General features: G+C 43.2%; 1 protein-coding gene across 2 annotated transcripts; it reads left to right on the top strand.

The window, feature by feature from the left end:
- Positions 1–883: 883 nt before the first annotated feature.
- LOC134525378 (killer cell lectin-like receptor subfamily B member 1B allele B) lies at positions 884–17,159 on the top strand. Of its 2 annotated transcripts, XM_063356200.1 has the most exons (7): positions 884–2,112; positions 7,179–7,268; positions 11,962–12,027; positions 12,785–12,838; positions 12,942–13,084; positions 13,574–13,683; positions 14,295–17,159. In XM_063356200.1, exons 1-7 carry the CDS (start codon positions 2,031–2,033, stop codon positions 14,440–14,442), a joined length of 693 nt encoding a protein of 230 aa, XP_063212270.1. In that variant the 5' UTR covers positions 884–2,030; the 3' UTR covers positions 14,443–17,159. The 2 variants fall into 2 exon arrangements, with proteins under 2 accessions (XP_063212270.1, XP_063212281.1); XM_063356211.1 differs by lacking the exon at positions 12,785–12,838.
- The last annotated feature ends 508 nt before the right edge of the window (positions 17,160–17,667 follow it).

Raw genomic sequence — 17,667 nt, forward strand, 5'->3', positions numbered from 1 at the left:
AAAGCAGTTAGGTGCTAATTCGGAACTAAAACACTGAGAGGTTAAGTCTCACTTCTAGTGATTCATCTACTAGAGATGGAGACTGTGGAAGTGCTTAAAACTAGCTGAGGTGGTTTGCTCTGAGGGAAATTGCAGTAGAGTTTTAGGGAGAGGCGCTTTAAGGAGATGAGTTCAAACGGACACCGAGTTAGGACAAAAGCTTTAGATTGTGGTAGAAATTACTTACTGTAAAAACTTGCAATTGTACCAAAGACTCGAGGGTAGCCATTGCAGGAGTCATGCTTGTTGAATTCAGTTGTGTATCAGAGAGATCCAGGGAGGATATTAAGGAAAAGCAGCCCACAGACTAACCCTGCTGAAACACGGCAACCTGGAGATGGCAAGGAGCATAGAGGCAAATTCCATATTTCCTTTTTGCTCCTTAACTGTTCTATAACAATTGCTAAGAGCAATGAGTCTAAAACATGCAGCATTTTACCAGACAAGCAGGAGGATAACGCAATATCCAGAAAATAACTTGCACCAGTATTTTACAAGAATTAGTAATGAGCACTTCGGATGGTAGAGTTAGGAACACAGAAGGGTCTGTACAGGACTTTGGTGTAGCTTGAAAACGAAAAAAGCATTGACACAAAAGTTATTCTCCGGGAGAAAACGCACAGTATATAAATGAACATAGGGTACACACCGCTGCAGCATTAGAGGTCAGATCAATTTTAAAATCTTCATTTTCCTCCAGGAATTTTGATTCAACTACACTTTGTGCCCTGCAAGTAGCACATGATTTATGCCAATGAACCTCCGTAAAGCAGGTATCACTTTCATGGACTGAGCACAATCGCTCTCGAGCACATGTTCGTCCATTTCCTGTCTTATTGTGCTTTAGTACTTTTTCCTCTCTCCTTAATACTGGATTTCTGTCTAACACAGAGGCCTGTTTCATGGAAGCTGAAGATGCCTGTGCCTTGTCTGTAGAGCTTGGGCACAGGATGAGTGAGGAAGCTGGATTTGGTGTCCGTGGCTGAGATGAAGCTATGGTCCAACTGCCTGACCATTTCAGGGCTGCCCAGATGTTAAAGCATTTTGTTAAGGGCATTGTCCAAATGTCCCTTAAACAGTGTCAGTCATAGGGCATCAACCACCTCTCTAGGAAGCCTGTGCCATTGTTTGACCACCCTCTCAGTAAAGAAATGCTTCCTAATTTCAGGTCTTAACGTCCCCTGGCACAGCTTTGAACCATTCCCATGCTTTCTATCACTGGATAACTGGGAGATCAGCACCTCCACCTCCACTTCCCGTCCCCAGGAAGATGCAGTGAGCAATGAGGCCCCAAAACAGATGGGACCAATCCCACTTTATGAATCCCCATTGGCCATTAGAAGTTACCTACTGAGGGGAAGAGCATGTTTCTGAGCTGCACAAAACCCACATTCCTCAGGACTCAACACGCCAGCTCAGTTCGGCTTTAGAAGAGCTACAGGCACATAACAGAGCCCCAAAGAGCGGCAGGGTCGTGTTTCAGCAGCATTCCGTACCTTTCTCTATGGATCGGGGCAAACGTGTCCTGCTTTCAGATGTCTGCTTTTGAGAGCGCTGCCTCTGGACTCCGCAGGGCTCTTCCCACGATGTGCCATGGGTCCACCCTGAGAGCTTCACTCTGCTTCCTGGTGCTGACTTCTGAAGCTCTCTATGTTTCTTTCCATTTCATGTAACAAAACTAGTCCTTTCCAAATACAAAGGGAGGAAGGGCGGGGCTAGGTGTCATGATTTGAAACTCAAAATACTACTAATGCCAGAACCACTTCCCGACGAAGGCAACCACATCAAGGTCACCACCTTACATTTAACATGCTACTATCAAAAGATCAATGAGAAGTAGGTTCCCCTTCTCATACAGGATTTTCTGTATGAAAGAAAGAGCAAAGAACTTCCTCCTGAAGGTTAGAGAGGGGCGGGAGCTATGAGTTGTTATCAGTCCGGAGTACCATTTTAAAAACAGCAGCGAGAGGAAACACGAAGGGGGAGCAAGAATGTCAGAAAATCGCATTTACGCTGACTTGAACATGACCGAACCAACCAGGCCCAGGCTGCAGAAGGTCACTGATGTCCAAGGTAGGTCGCTCAGTCTGCACTGAGCTTTCTTTGTGCTCTTCAGCCTCCCTCCCACATCTTTTGAGTGAGTGTCGTGTGTTAAAAAAGTTTTTCTCCACCCTAGGTTTCCCATAGCAGAGTCTCAGGCAATAATTCCCTCCCCCAGAGATTTTATTTGAGTAGTACAGCAGCAAGGACCGCTCGAGCTGGGTGCCTGCGGAGAGGGCCCCAGAACAAAGACATTCCTGAGCAATTACACCCTTACAATCTCTCTATGCATCTGCCCTTCACGCACTCTTCACTCGACTTGGGTGCACCCCTTGGTCCAATGGTAATTTATGGTCTGGGGTCTTCTTATTCCTCATTAGATTCTTTGTCTGCCTCTGGGCAGGCCGTTAACTGTTCTTTTCTTGTAGGTTTGCAGCCTCTACAGATGGTAGTAGCTTCCTTATCTCCTGGTTTGTACTGGTCTCAGGGCCTTGCTTTATGTAACTAAGTACAAGTTCAAAACAACTTTAACTTATCAAGATGAAAGTTCGCAGCTTGCTGCCCAGGGCTTCAGGAACTTTAGCTACCTCTGCTAAGTCAATTCTATATAAGTAGTATGCCAACGAGGCCTACCACTAAGCGATTAACTCTAAGCAATTAGTTTTATTTAAACTGAACCACTAATATTCCATATTCCTTTACGCATGGACCACCAAAGCCCCAGAGAGGACAAAGGAAATGCCGGGGCCAGTGCTGTGAAAAATGCGCAGGTGGCGTGTCCATATAGGTTTTCTGCCAAAAAAAAAGGGAATTGTTACAAGGTCTACTTTTCATTTGTTAAGTTGCAAGTGTGAGGGAGAGTTTCTTGTGTGACATTACGAATAGTTTCTAGCAATTTAGGAGACTGTTCCACAGTCATTTTATCCTGAACCCGGCATGTTCTCTTGCAGCAGACTCCAATTCCAGCTGCAAACCGATCAGGAGATTGAGTGCTTAATGTTTCTGTTGTTTGAAGCCGTCTTGCACGTAGCCTGTTTCTGCTAGCTGAACATAGTAGGCATTGTTTTGGGTATTTTACCTCGTGGCTTTGTCTGTACAAACTACTTGTTTAATAAATCATGCATAAAATGTTTCATGGACAGATCTAGTTTGATTCAGTAGAAATGCATTTGCAAAGTTCTAACTTAAAATTTATCTTTCTTTAATGCACTAAGAATTATTGCATAAACATTCACACTGGTTTTGTTACATCTGCATAAAATTGCATCTTAAAATAACAGACTTTATACACTTTCTGTTTCATTGTTCTTTTTCTTCCCTTCTTTTAAAACTTACTATGTCTTTGACGGAAATAGTAGTCTCTATTTCTTGCCATCCTGTGCTTGTCTTTTGTATAAAGTGTGATCCCTTGGCAAGTATTTTCAGATGGCTGGAGTCTCTAATGCTACAAGAAACAGTGTTCCTACCACCTCTTGCAGAGGATTACTTCATGGCTAAATTGGCAGGCTTGCACAATAGATGCCACCTGATTAAAAGTTTCATTTTTCTTATAACTTAATCCATGCACTCCTACTTATAGTTTTCATACAATTTTAATACCATTTTTATGTTTCTCTGCTTGTGCCTTTCTGGAAAGCCTCCATCAACTCTCTTCTTCCATGTGTTCATTTTATTTACGCATACTATTTCCCAGGGATTACACATTTCTTACAAAAAAAGAGTTCAAACACTGGCTTCTGTGTTCTTTTCTTTTTCCTGCAGTTTGCTATTTTTTGTTTGATAGTGGATTCCCTGGATCAAATGAGTATTCACAGAGGAATGAAATTAAGTCCATAAGCCAGAAGGTGGCACTTAAACTCATAGAAGACGTTAACTCTGTAGGTGATAGAAACAAACGGGCTCAGTGCTGTATATCAGGATGACTTTGAATGGTTCATAAAATTGCAACATCGTATTTCTTACTTTCTACTCACTTTTTATCTGTCCTGCCCTTCCTTCCTTCCTTCCTTCCTTCCTTCCTTCCTTCCTTCCTTCCTTCCTTCCTTCCTTCCTTCCTTCCTTCCTTCCTTCCTTCCTTCCTTCCTTCCTTCCTTCCTTCCTTCCTTCCTCCCTTCCTCCCTTCCTCCCTTCCTCCCTTCCTTCCTTCCTCCCTTCCTCCCTTCCTTCCTCCCTTCCTTCCTTCCTTCCTTCCTTCCTTCCTTCCTTCCTTCCTTCCTTCCTTCCTTCCTTCCTTCCTTCCTCCCTCCCTCCCTCCCTCCCTTCCTCCCTCCCTTCCTTCCTTCCTTCCTTCGCCACATGCTTTCTTCCATACTCGTTTGTATTTATTATCTGCAGATGTTAGAATAGTTTTCACTTTTTTCACCATCTCCTCATCGACTAGTTACCCCCTTCAAGTTTAGCATGATCTGCAGTTTTCAGATTTGCTTTGACGTTGTAGTCATTCACAGCACTCATGTGTGGATGTGAATTGAACGAGATAAGCAGACAACCTTAGACAGTTTTCTCCACTTCAGTTTAGATTTAAAATGCGTGTGCATGTGCCCGTGTCTCCTCTGTTATTATCTGCCTGGAGCAAGTCCTGTAGCAAGGTGTGACTGCAATGGACAAAAATATTACTCGGGCATAGTTAAACACAGTCCTATAAATCAGTTGCTGTCATGTGTTTAGCATTTCTCATGCACCTGCATGCACCATTGAAGGCAGAGGCGAATCATGGATTTATAAAACCATGCAGCTGACAAAACATCCCTGATTTTTGTTCATTTTCCTTCTGAATAATTTCTAAAGCTGAGGTTGTAGAGTCCTCATCCTAGGAGATATTCAAACCCTGAGTGTATATGGTCCAGGACAACCTGCTCTAGCTGATGCTGCTTGAGCAAGGAAGTTGGACTTGGTGATCTGGAAAGGTCATTTCCAACCTAAAGGACTCTGTGACTGTGTGGTCAGGACAGAAGACTTGAAGTTCACAGACCTCCTCTAGAACTTTTTTATTTTTTTATTTTTAATTGCCACTAGATCTGTTACCGTCTAGTCCCCGAATGCAAAAATATCTTTAAGAGTGGGATTACAAAACAGCATTAGTAATCCAGCTGTCTCACACCTGGTGTGAAACAACTCTTGGAAGTTGTTGGTATGTCCATTTTTTTATTTGGGCCACATGTCTTGTTGTCCTTCAATAATATATGGTCTGCCTGTAAGGATTTCATTCTCTCATAGCAGCCCTTCTTAGCTTCTTTTTAATAAGCGCCCTCTCCTGCCTGTAGTTCCCCTCTTTTACCTGTTAGTGCTCTATTTTTCCTTATTTGTTCTAGTACTATGATGCCTCTCTTCCTTTTAACCACTTCCTCACACACATAGCATATTGGGATGCTGTTCACTTACCCAACCACAGGTGTCCAGAGCCATCTGGGAAGCATCAGGACGTTCAGTCTGGCTTCAGTATGCAAATTGGGAAGGCCACAGATTCTTGGAGGTCCTGTGTAACAACTTCCAGGTCTGTGCAGTTACCTGATACCTGGGGGTATCCCAGATGGCAGAAGCCACCCATTTTCAGGTACCTGACATCTGACTATTTTAGACTAGGATGGGACATTCCAGGTTTTCCCATCTCATTTTTCAGACCTCTAGGATATGTGTACAATGAGGTGTTCTATAGCTGTTATGTGCTTCTTAAGGCTTTATTTAAATGAGAGTCAGTTTTGCATCTTCTGCTTGACTGTTTCTACACTCTGACCTTTCCTTCTCCTGAGGACACAGTGGTTTTGAAGTCACATGTAATGGCAATATCACCCTAAACTGCTCTTTAGCCTCTATCAGCTTCCCTTTCTTCATTTCAAGAGTTACTTACAACCATCAGCCCTTACCAGCTGGTTATTACTAATGTCAAAAGTTACGTAAAACCTTCTAGAAGTCATGTCCATCATCTTGACTCCCTTACAGTCAAAATGAAATCTGTTCCTCCAGAGTGGTTGGACACACTGCACCAGATGTGTCCCAAATTCCCCAAGAACCAGAATTCTAGATCCTTACCCCATCTTCTCAGCCAGGGGCTAAAATGCTGCCTTTTCATTTCTCCCTCCAGCCCTGCACAGGGCACTGGGACCATTTCAGATTTGCCACCTTAGGATTCCCGGTCACCAACTTCCTTCCTAGATGATTCCATTTTGCCACTGAAATTTCTCTCCACCCTTCCCGGTCTCGTTGGTAACCACATGGACTAGGGCCTCGGTAGACGGTTTGCACCTTTCCAATGGATTTGTTGGTTAGTGCCACCAACATGTTTTCGGGGTGCAACCGTTTCCTGACCAAACCTCCTCAGGCAGAAAACCTGACAGCACAGAGTTCATCTTCAGTGCCTTCATCTGGTTTAAAATGAGTCTAGTTCAATAGTACACTAGGTGTGACAGCTTCTTGGCGTTTCAGTAATTCCAACCGCAATGCACCATAAACTTCAAAGACAGCAGACAGGGTAAGTAAATACTCTGGCCGATACGTGAAGCAGGAAGAGATGGAAAGTTCTCCTTGACCTTTTAATTCAGTGTCTGATGAGTCCGGTCAGCCACCGAACACACTGTTTGTCCCCTCTTGGAATTGCTTGTGCTCTATAGCACCCGGCCACTACCCACTGAGTCGGCAGACTAATGAATATTGCAAGGATCCCCTGAACAAAAGTCCATAAAGAACAGTCAAAACAGAAAGAGGAGACAGTTCAGCTCCTCTGAAAAATCTGCTTTGTTGAGAAGTATAACCAGCCAGGACCTTTATCGGGTAGGTTGATTGGGTTTTGCTTTCATACAATTTTGGAAGGGGAGATAAGGATCCCAGTGAGCATGTTACTCCAGTAATAAGTGCAGTGGAATTTACTAAAGTATTCCAGGCAATGGCAGAAGGGTTCATGGTGAATATCTGTGATGGAAAAAACCGTGTGTGCACAGCATATCTACCACAAGAACAAACATCTGAAGGGGCAGCACCGAAGGGCTTTGCTTAACTTGAAAGAGTAATCTCAGTGTGAGCCTGAAAAGGGCATCTGTGAATGAAGATGAAGGGTTCCTTTTCCAGTTGTTGCCCTAATCTTGATTTTTTCTGTCTGTCTGTAGGTAAAAGCTGTTCCTCCAGAACACGTGTCGCTGTATTTGTTGCTGTGATAATTCTCCTACTCGTCTTGGCAGTGTGTCTGATACTCATGTGTAAGTCCTGCTAAAAATGTAATAACTGTAATTAGTTTGTGACTCTCCCCCACGCACTGACATCTAAATCATGACATCCAAAACCAGTAGCAGCAGAAGGCTGGTTTGAAGGCAAAGGACAGGAGTTTTTAGCCAACTGTGGCTGTAAGAGGAAACCTGTAAGAGTCGAGTGGCTTGAAAGTTTAAAATTCCAAAAGAAAAAAAGCCCAAGCCCAATTAAAAAAATGACAATGTTCAAACAGTAAGTAATTTATTATACAAATGTTTTGAAAAAACAAGTCAAGATTAGACAATGCCTATGAGTATTATGTTTGCTATCCATGAAAATATTTCAAAGCCATGATCTTCTATCATGTCACCAAGATATCCATAACATCAAAAATCTTTCACCAAATATTAATAAAAGCTCAAGTAGCTAAGAGGTGGCTTAGCAAAGAGGTAGAGGTAGCTAAGTCACAACTTAAAGGAAGTTTTTTGCACTTTACTCAAATAAAAGCCAAGTAGTAGGTCTCTCTCCATGTATATCACTGAGTCCATAAGAATCTTTCAACTACATAAAAAGATATAAAGTTTTCTTTAGCAAGAAAGGTCAAACAAATGGAGATAACCACTGGGGAAAAAAAAAAAAGAAACAACAAATTTTCCGAGAGCCATGTGGTGCTTTCCTTTGAATATTTTCAAGGAATCATTTTTAAAATTCACGCGTGGTTGCATGTTTCTTTTCGTCCTTTAATAGCTCAGCAAGCTTAGGAGGCTTCCACTATCAATCGCACCAAGTCCCAGAGGTTGCCACCTACTCAGAGATGCACACGGAGAAACTCTTTGTGAGGACATGCTGAAACCTTTGATCCATGGAACTTAAAAAATTCCATGGCTGGGGGAAGTCAGTGTTTTTTTCTTTCTCAGGGCAGAAGATAAAGGACAGATGCCTGATGGTGCTCTGGCCTTTATAAATGTAAAACACGTCAGGAAGGGAAAAATTGAAAAAAAAACCAAAACCTAAGCCAGCACAACATAACAAGGTGAAATTACCAGCGTTTAATAGAGCTTTAAATCCGGAGTTGAATGAGGAGTCATTAGACTTTGATTCAGGGCTGCTTCAGTTACAGGTACTTTGTTGGTTTCAGTACTGCCTCAGTGAACCGAAAAAATGCTCCTAAGAAAATTGAGATCTAGATCAAATTAATTTTGAATTTCAATAGCATACAGTTTTCACTTGTACTCCAGATGTTAACTGTTGCCATTTTTACTGTTTGATTTCTAGGTTTTAATTTTATATGAGTTTTCCGTGTGGTTTTGTTTTGCCAAAGATACCACTGCTGACAAACAGCTTCCTTAAATGAGCTAAACTGTCACCTCTTGATATTGCTCCATCATACAAGAGCTCTGCAGGCCAGAAGGCATTTTCCACTTGCGTTCACAAAAATGACAACAACTGTACCCAGTGGAACCCAACCAGAAATTTTTATGATTTTTATAGTAGATTGATACTATTTTCTGTTTCCTTGTGAGAAAATGTATCTTCTAGTAAGTAAAAAAATGTCCCTGCAGTTCTTGAGCTGGTCTTTCAAGAACAGGCAAGTCTGACTTTGTTTCAAATGCTCCTTCCTATGCATTAAATTGTGCTCTTTTCTGAAACCGGGAGCTGATATCCAGCCTCAAGATAAATGCATACTAATGCATGCATGAAAAACATACCATTTCAAACTGATTTTTCTGTTTCATTTTCTCTTCTTGCTCTAGGGATTCAGTGAAAGGCAAAGAAAACCTTGGTGTTCCCAGTTAGCATATGACTAAAGCACCATAAAATTCAGTGCTAAGTTGCTCCAATTACAAAAGAATTCTTGCTTTGTTAGGTTTTGGTGCCTTTCAGCCGTTTTCACTAGTGCTGCTCTCTGAATCTCTCAGGCGGATTTCAGAGTTCAAGGTGGCAATATTCCAGGAGGAAATCTTGAGCCACCATTTCCGTGCTGTAAATTGATTTCCATCCAGTAGGAGAATCAGGAGGGTGCTGTTCATTTTTGTAATGCATTCACACAATGCATTCATTTCTAATTTTTCACAGAAATACATGCTTTAGAATTACGTGAGGTAGTTTTAGTACCGGTATTTGGTACTATTATACACTAAGGACTTCAGGGTACCTTTACGAGCAGTACTTCAAGCTTCCACCCACAGGCTCACGCTGTATGCAAAACCCAGCTTCTTCATCTTCTGAAATGAAATGGTCCTGCCTCTATGCAAATGCCCGTAGCATGGAGAATAATCAGGAGGAGACAGAGACGTGCACACACCTGCAGGGCTATGATCTTACTGGCATCACGGAGATGTGGTGGGATGGCTCCTGTGACTGGAGTGTTGGAATGGAAGGATACAGGCTCTTTAGGAAGGACAGAGGCCTCTTCAGGTACATGATTGGCATGGGAAGAAGACCCAGAGGGAAGAGGGGCCCAGGAAAGCTGGTTAATATTCAGGCATCAGCTCCTCCAATCTCAGGAGCAATACACCCCAACAAAGAGGAAGTCTAAAGCCCTGATAGAAGTAAATCTGGCCAGGGACGTCAAGGGCAACAAGAAAAGCTTCTACAGGTACATCAGTGATGAAAGGAAGACAAGGGACAACGTGGGCCCTCTCCAGAAAGAAACAGGAGACCTGGTTACCCAGGAAAATGGAGAAGGCTGAGGTACTCAATGACTTTTTGCCTCAGTCTTCACTGGTAAGTGGTCTATCCACAACGTCCAAGTCACAGAAGGCAAAGGCAAGGACAGGGAGAACGAGGTACTGGCCACCGTAGAAGATGACGAAGCTCGAGACCATCTGAGGAACCTCAAGGTGCACAAATCCATGGGACTGGATGAGATGCATCTGCAGGTGCCGAGGAAACAGGTGGATGAACTTGCTAAGCCATCATCCATCATACTTGAGAAGCTGTGGCAGTCCGGTAAAGTTCCTGCTGACTGGAAAGGGGAAATATAACATTCATTTTCAAAAACTGAAAAAGGGAAGAGCCGGGGAAATACAGGCTGGTCAGTTTCACCTCTGAGCCTGGCAAGATCATGGAGCTACATTTATGTTAAAATAACAATTCTTTTTTTTTGCCAGAGGTGGGTACAAGGCAAAAAAAGGATTCTCTGTAGCAGAGGTGCTCATCTTTCAAACTCAATAGTCACTTTGTGTCAGCACAGTTATGGCTACACTCTGGTGGGATGAGCCCCTTCCAAAGTATCGTTCCTACTGCCCTATAGGGTCTTGCATCTGTAAGGATGCATAGGTACAAGGCAAGTGGCGCTACCCCACATAAGAGCTCAGGATTGTCACCTTCCTTGTTGACAATTGCAGTTTGGATGCTCTGGGCTAGTACTTCATCCTTTCACTACCAACTTTCAATGTCCAGAAGAGACGAGGTGTCATCCAATTTAACTGCCACTCCACTTCTTTTCCCTCATCTTATTTTTGAGCTTACTGCTTGTAAACAAAGTTCTTCCTTTCATATTCTGTTTCTTTTACCGTTTGCCTCTGGTATGAAGTCTGCAGAGATGTCAGTTCTTTCATGCTCCGTGCTGTTCTGGTACAACTTTCTCAGATCTTTTATATATATATATAAGAACTTATATATATAAGTTCTTTCTCAGAACTTATATATTCTGCTTTACAAGGAATTTATCTAAGTTGGTTTCAAGTATAAGAATTCTAACCCTACAACTTTTAGTTTAATGTTTCTTTACTCTTATTATTCATCCCTTCCTCCTCACTGCTACACAGAGCCATCTGGATCAACATCATCCTCCTTTAGCCTAACTGTGAGTGATCCGTGAACAGTTTCTAAACTGATAAAACCAAAGCCCTGAGAAGATATGAAAAACACACACAAATCACATAAGCTTCTCCAGTAAACTAAGTTTAGTTCATCTGAGACGTCAGCTATTTTCTTCACCCTCTCAAAAATTTTCTTTCCCTATTCCTCTGTGATAAATTCATGCAGTCTAGCTTGTCATCAGATGACAAAAAGGAAGTTGTAGGCCTCCCTCCAGGCTCCCTTTTTATGGGAGTCAGAAGCCTCCTGTGAAGCACAAATCCCTCACAAGCGCTGTGTCAGAAGAAAGAGGAAAATCAAGGCTATTTCAGCCTGGGTATCTGCTTTAAAACCTCGAATGAACACCATTGTCTCACTTTGCTCTGGGGAAGCAACACTGTTAGACCAGCTTCCAGCTGGGGCACAGCTGTGCTCTGCCTGAATATCTCATCCCAGCTGTCTGGAGTAGGAGCAGACTGGGACTGCAGCTCCAAGCTGTGTGGCAGCATGCTTAACCAAGAACAGATTGGCTTGAGCACTGATCTCTCAAAGATGGCTCTTATTTCTTATTGCTATAGTTACTTGTATACTCCACATTATAGAGTACATACTGTACAAATACCATACAAATCCTCTACATATACTGGACATACTGTGCATTTACTGCTATTCTGATTTTTTTTTGGTTAAGTTCCAGCATTAGGTTCTTTGCAAATCTGGTTATGGAGCAAATCATATGGTACTACAGTTTTGGAGTTTTTTCAATAGAGGGACAAAAATAGAGAGGAGTAGGCATTCTGTGTGGGGTGATGGTGGGGGTCAAAGAGGTCCAGAAGAGCTATGACCGTGTGTGGCAAAACGGTCAGACATTCAAAGCAGAAATTCTACTCTTCTTTCCAGACCGTCCAACGGCAAGCAGCCCAGCTGACTCAAAAGCGTTCTCCAACAACTCTGAAGATGCACGAGGTCGGTAATCCTCTGTCATTCAAAAGACAGTGTCCAGAAGCCTGATGGATTGCCTTTTAAGAGAAGGGGGGTGGGGTGTGGGGGGAAGGGAGGGCGTCTAGATTTTGTTCAGAAGAAAAACAAACAAACAAAGAAACAATCTGACATCTCAGGAATAAATAACCTTATCCCGTACAGTCACAGGACGAGCTCTCAAGGCCAGAGACATTTCACATTTTCACCTTCCTTAAAAGTAGTGCTTGGGCAGCACTGCGTTACTGTTTCAGAGGGAACAACTGATTACTCTCTCACGCTAGCACAGAAGAGCCCATGGGTATGTGAACAGACATGAATATAACAATTCCTTTGGTATCACAGCACTGTAGTGAGCATGATGGATCAAAGTACATACACTGCTTTCCAAAACCCCCTCCATTCTTAGCCTTTTAACTAAGTGCAATTCCCTTTTGCTGTTTACGAGCTGCTGGAAAACCAACAAAACTGTATCACGCAGTCCCTACCTCGCTTCCCAGGTCCCATTCTCTGTTCCTTCCAGTACCCTCCCTGGCAACGGAGAGAAATGTTTTTTCATTCAATAGCAGCACTTTTACCATATTTTGCAGCAGGCAAATCAGAGGTTTGCAAACTGAAAACTGCTTTTTGCTCTGACCATTTCTCTTTATCTCCTGAGCAAGGATTTAAAAGACTGGATAATGTTATCTGTGATTCCACTTCTGTGATTCATGCTTAGTGACTCTTGGACTGGTATTTTCTACAGAGACTGGCACGCATCCCCAGTGGTCGGGTGAAAATGACAAGCAGAAACGCACACGTACTTTTCTGGCTGTGACTTCCTCTCTTACCTTTCTTTTGTAATGGCGTCCTTTTGTTTGTGTGAACATGGATTTTTCCACACCTCTTCTCCCCTCCTGCAGGCTGCCCCCAAAACTGGGAAAAACATGGGGAAAAATGCTACTTCTTCTTTCAAACGCAGGAAATCAAAGACTGGAATACCTCCCGTAAAGAATGTACTGACATGAATTCAGACCTGGTGGTCATTGACACCAAGGATGAACTGGTGAGATCTGAACTCAGGGGGCTGCTTCTAGGGTTGCCCGACCTGTACGCCAAAGGGCTGACAGGTTACACTTGTGTCTTCTCATGTTAGATGTCCTTGCAGGTCCATAATCTACTGCTAGCCCCCTATACACCAGGCCCCTCTGGATGGTACCAAACACCTTCACAGTAAGACGCATCTTGGTGGTTGAAGTCCTCCATCCAGAAGCTTCTCTCTGCAAGCATGCTCCCCTGGGAAGAGCAAAGTGTCTGCCCAGCTAACTTATGTTTTCAAGAGATTTAGCACACAAACCAAGACCAAGCAAGTCAAACAGACACTTCTTTGTGAGATCCATTGCTTTTAGCCTCTGAAGCTGTGGAAAGACATGGTGTGGCTGGATGCACACTGTACTTTCCACAGAAAGCTGGGGATTTTGCACTAAGCTTTCTGTGTACCTCTGGTGAAGAAAACGTAATTTCAATGTATTCCCATTGTTCATTTCCTTTCTAGGATTACCTTTTGTTACGATCAAAAGCTAATTACTACTTACTTGGTCTCACATACTCTGAGAGCGAGAAGAAGTGGAAGTGGATTAACAACATGGAACATAGCACAGACATGTAAGCTTATTCCAGCAAGTCACTGTCATGTAACACCTGGAAACAGTAGGAAAAAAAATAAATATCAAGAGCGAAAACCAGGGAGTACAAGAGAGATCAGGACCTGCAATTTGTAGCAACCAGATTCCTTGAGATTCAGGTGCTTCAGCACATCCCTGTGCTGTCCTGTGTCCTCCCTATCCCAGGGAGCCTGCAAGTCACCAGTGGGACCACAGGCAGGTCACAGCAGGAAGGCAAGAGAGGACACAGCTGTAGTTGTGGTGGGAAAGGAGGCATCTGACTAGATGGAGTTCAGTGGGGAAAGAAAGGATATAGGATGGAGGGACAAGAGACAGTGTGATGTCAGCACCACGGAACGGAGGCTACCAAAGAAGGGGAAGGCCTCTGGAGGGAAAGCCTAGCCCATATAATTCTGTTGGGGTCGGGGGGAGAAAATTAAAGAATGGGAGGGAGACTCCAACAAGGCAGCTTCTAATCCCACATATTATGACAATAATATAATTTAGCAGCAAGGCCAGGTGCCACAGTGTCTTTCATGGAAGTGATAGTGACTGCATTGCATCCAGATAAGTTAGGAAGGCAACTAAATCTGCCTTTCTCTCCCTTTTCAGGTTTAATATAGAAGGAGACTTTACTGACTATTTCTGTACTGTCATTGGACATGAAAAAGTAGAAACTGCACCTTGTGGTGGATCCTCAACAACACAAAATATGTGTGAGAAAGCTGCAAATCTTTTAGAAGAGCAGAAGGAGAACTGAACCCAGTAGGGTTCAGGCAGGTCATCCCCAGCTTCCTGCAGGAACGGCAGATGGGATTTCTCTCCTTTATCTTTAGCCGTCTAAAAATCTAGTCAAAGGGTCTCACAGGCTCCCTCTAGACACCTTGCCAAGCTTAGCATGTTCTTTCCCCAGGTGGGTGTCGAAGACTGCATGAATCCCCCTCTAGAGGAGCATGCATTTCCACACATTATACAGCACAGAGCATGGCTAGTAGAAGCAATATCATTCATTTTCAATGGCATTTCAAAAATAGCCCGGACACAAGCCAATAAGGATGAAGATTCTGACTTTCTTTTCTTTCTCTTTCTTATTTCAAATTGAAAACCTGAAAGCAGCAATTTCAGCTGTGCTGTAATTCAACTGGATGCTGTGAATGAACTGTCTTGTGCTCTCCTGCCCTGTTAGATGACAAAAGTATACTCAACTCCAATATAGGACAGGAGTCTGGGATAGGAGACAATGCCAGACCTGAAAATTAGCCACAGGGACAGGTACCTATAGACAAGCACATTCCTACAGATTAATAAGAACATGGATAGCATCACTGCTTAATGGTTTAGGAAGTTCCTTGGAAATGGATCTGACTGTGGCAGGTGAAACTGCGCTGAGTTGGCAGTGAAATGTAGAGATTACAATTTTCTATAGCTATCTATCACAGACAATGAAGATTTTTGTCATTAAGCTCAATGATATGAGAAGAGCAACGCATGACTGTTTCTGTAACAGTTTCTTCCTGTCTCAGTGTATTCTAGATAAAGCTCTTAGGAAATTCATCCTGAAACAAACCACTTTGTATGAGGATGTACGTTGAGAAATTACTGATGGAGAGCGTCAGAAAGGAGAAAATGTAGAAGAAGCTTCAAGAGCAGGAACATAAGCTGTATCCAAGGGTATTTTTAAAATCTCCTCTAAAACTGTCCTCAGAAGTACCCATCACCACTCCCCCTATTTGCAGTGGCAGAGATTTTTGATAGGCAAATACCTTTACCCTACAGATAGCCACACTCAGGATTCTCACTGCATTTCATCTTAAGAGAGAGAGAACTCTTACAGCATGTCAATACTTTAGCTGATTCATAATAGTTCAGGATTCCTGCTTGAAATTTACAAGTTGCTTTTGACCATAAGGATAATACCATGTAAGAGTAGGGTGCCATTTTTCTTTTCAATCATTTGATTTGTACTGTATCTTTCATTGTTTCTTAGTGCATTAAGTTTAATTCCTTTTATTTACAACACAAACACTCACAACACACCTTGAATTCCTCATTCTCATTTCCTTCTCTTGCATTGCAAAATTCAAGTTTTGCAACCGAGAAGAAAACATAGTGTCTGTGAGACAATGGACAATCCTACATGGTTCTTTCCCCAGGTGGGTGTCGGAGACTGCATGAATCCCTCTCTAGAGGAGCCTGCATTTCCACACATTAGGAGTCTGGGTGACTTGCTCATACCAGACGCCTGAGTTTCAGGCAGCCCCTGTTAGGTGATAGGAGTCCAGCCTCGGTGATAGGGGTGATCACAAACAGATCCTGTCTCTCACAGACACATGCCTATACACCCATAAATTCTCAGCCCTGCCTGTGCTCAAGGAGACACTTCAAAGCCTTGCCATGCACTGGTCTTCCCTGCAGCCACAAGTGAAGGTTAACACATACTTCTAATTTGGGTCCTCTAGAAAAGTGCAACCATGCTCATTGCCATGTGGATATGATTGACAGGACAAAGTCAAATGTGTGTGTGTATAAACCTTACTCTGTAAAAGGTTGTCTCTGTTAAAAATCACAACCTCAATAGCAGACAGCTCCTACAGGTCAGTCCCAGTGAAATTCCAGAGCAGCAAGGAAGCAAAGAGAATAAGAAAAGCAGAAGTGAGAAAACTCATGGCTTGAGATTAAGCCAGTTTCATGTGTGAAAGTAAGAGGAAAAAAACAAGGGATGCAAAAGCAGTCACTCCCTCCCTCCCGCAAGCAAACTGATGCCCAGTCAGTCTCTGAGCGACAGCCACCTTGAAAGCCAGCCTCCCCCCACCTTCTTTCATTGATGAGTAAGACATGATATGGTATGAAAAAAACCACTTTGGTCAATTTGGGTCAGCTGTGCTGGCTGTTTCTCCTCCCACCTTCTTGCCTACTCATGGCAGACGGAGGCAGGGGGCAGAGTAGGGAAACAAGAAAGCCTTGATGCTGTGGAAGCACTGTTCAGCAGCAGACAAATATTAGTGCGTTATCAAAACTGTTTCAGCCACAAATCCAAAACACTGCACCGTACAGGCTGCTGTGAAGAAAGTTAACTCCATCCCAGCCATGCCCAGTACAATCTCCACCCCTTATTCCCTATCATTTGCATCATGCTCATATGCCATCATCAACACCCACCCCATCCTTTGATATAAACACAGATGTCATTCCCCTAAGTCTACAGGCCATCCTCCTCAAATGTTGATTCCAATATCCACTCAAATATCCATTAAAGTCTGTTCAGTTAATTAGTCCATAACTTGGGCTCCATCTGTTACGGTGTCGCTCAGGACAGGAGAGGTGGCGTGTTGTCATGGCTTGTTGGGTGCTAAATACAGTCTGGGAAGGGTTATTGCTCTGTTGATTTTGTTGTCTTAGTTTTTAAATAAACCTTAGCTTTGCCATTTGGGATTCTTTTATCATCTTTTACCACACCCACTGCAAGGAAAAAGTGGAACATTGCACACTAACTCTGGCTTGGGCAGGGTCTCATCCTGATACCACGGAGCAGGAGTCCCAAACCAACCCAGACCCAACTTCTGTGGTTGGTGCCTGCAGACAATTACATGGCTGGTTTTAATTCTTTATGCCATTGAGCAATAGGCTGACAGTCACTTGGATAGGTCAGGCTGAGAGTCTCAGCGTAATAGGCTGACCTCCTAGACACATGGCAGGCTCCATTAGTGATCATTATCAAGAAGGACCAGCGACTGAGAGACACCTCCAAGAGGTGTTCCTCAGGAATCGTCCTATTGTCGTAGACCCATTGCCCACTGTGTTTCAGGCAAAATGTGGTCTTTAGTGGATTAACTGGCTTACTCTGCTCAGTCACTGGGACGATGTTCCTCCAGCCTCACTTCTCTAGTTGGTAAGAGTTGTCCCCTCCACTTTTAGCTGTGATGCTGCTGACATAGAAACACGATTTCCATGCAAGCATTAACAGAGGTAAGTGGCTGTGCACGTG

Source organism: Chroicocephalus ridibundus, chromosome 1 (genome assembly GCF_963924245.1).
Source record: "Chroicocephalus ridibundus chromosome 1, bChrRid1.1, whole genome shotgun sequence".
In the NCBI taxonomy this organism is placed as follows: domain Eukaryota; kingdom Metazoa; phylum Chordata; class Aves; order Charadriiformes; family Laridae; genus Chroicocephalus; species Chroicocephalus ridibundus.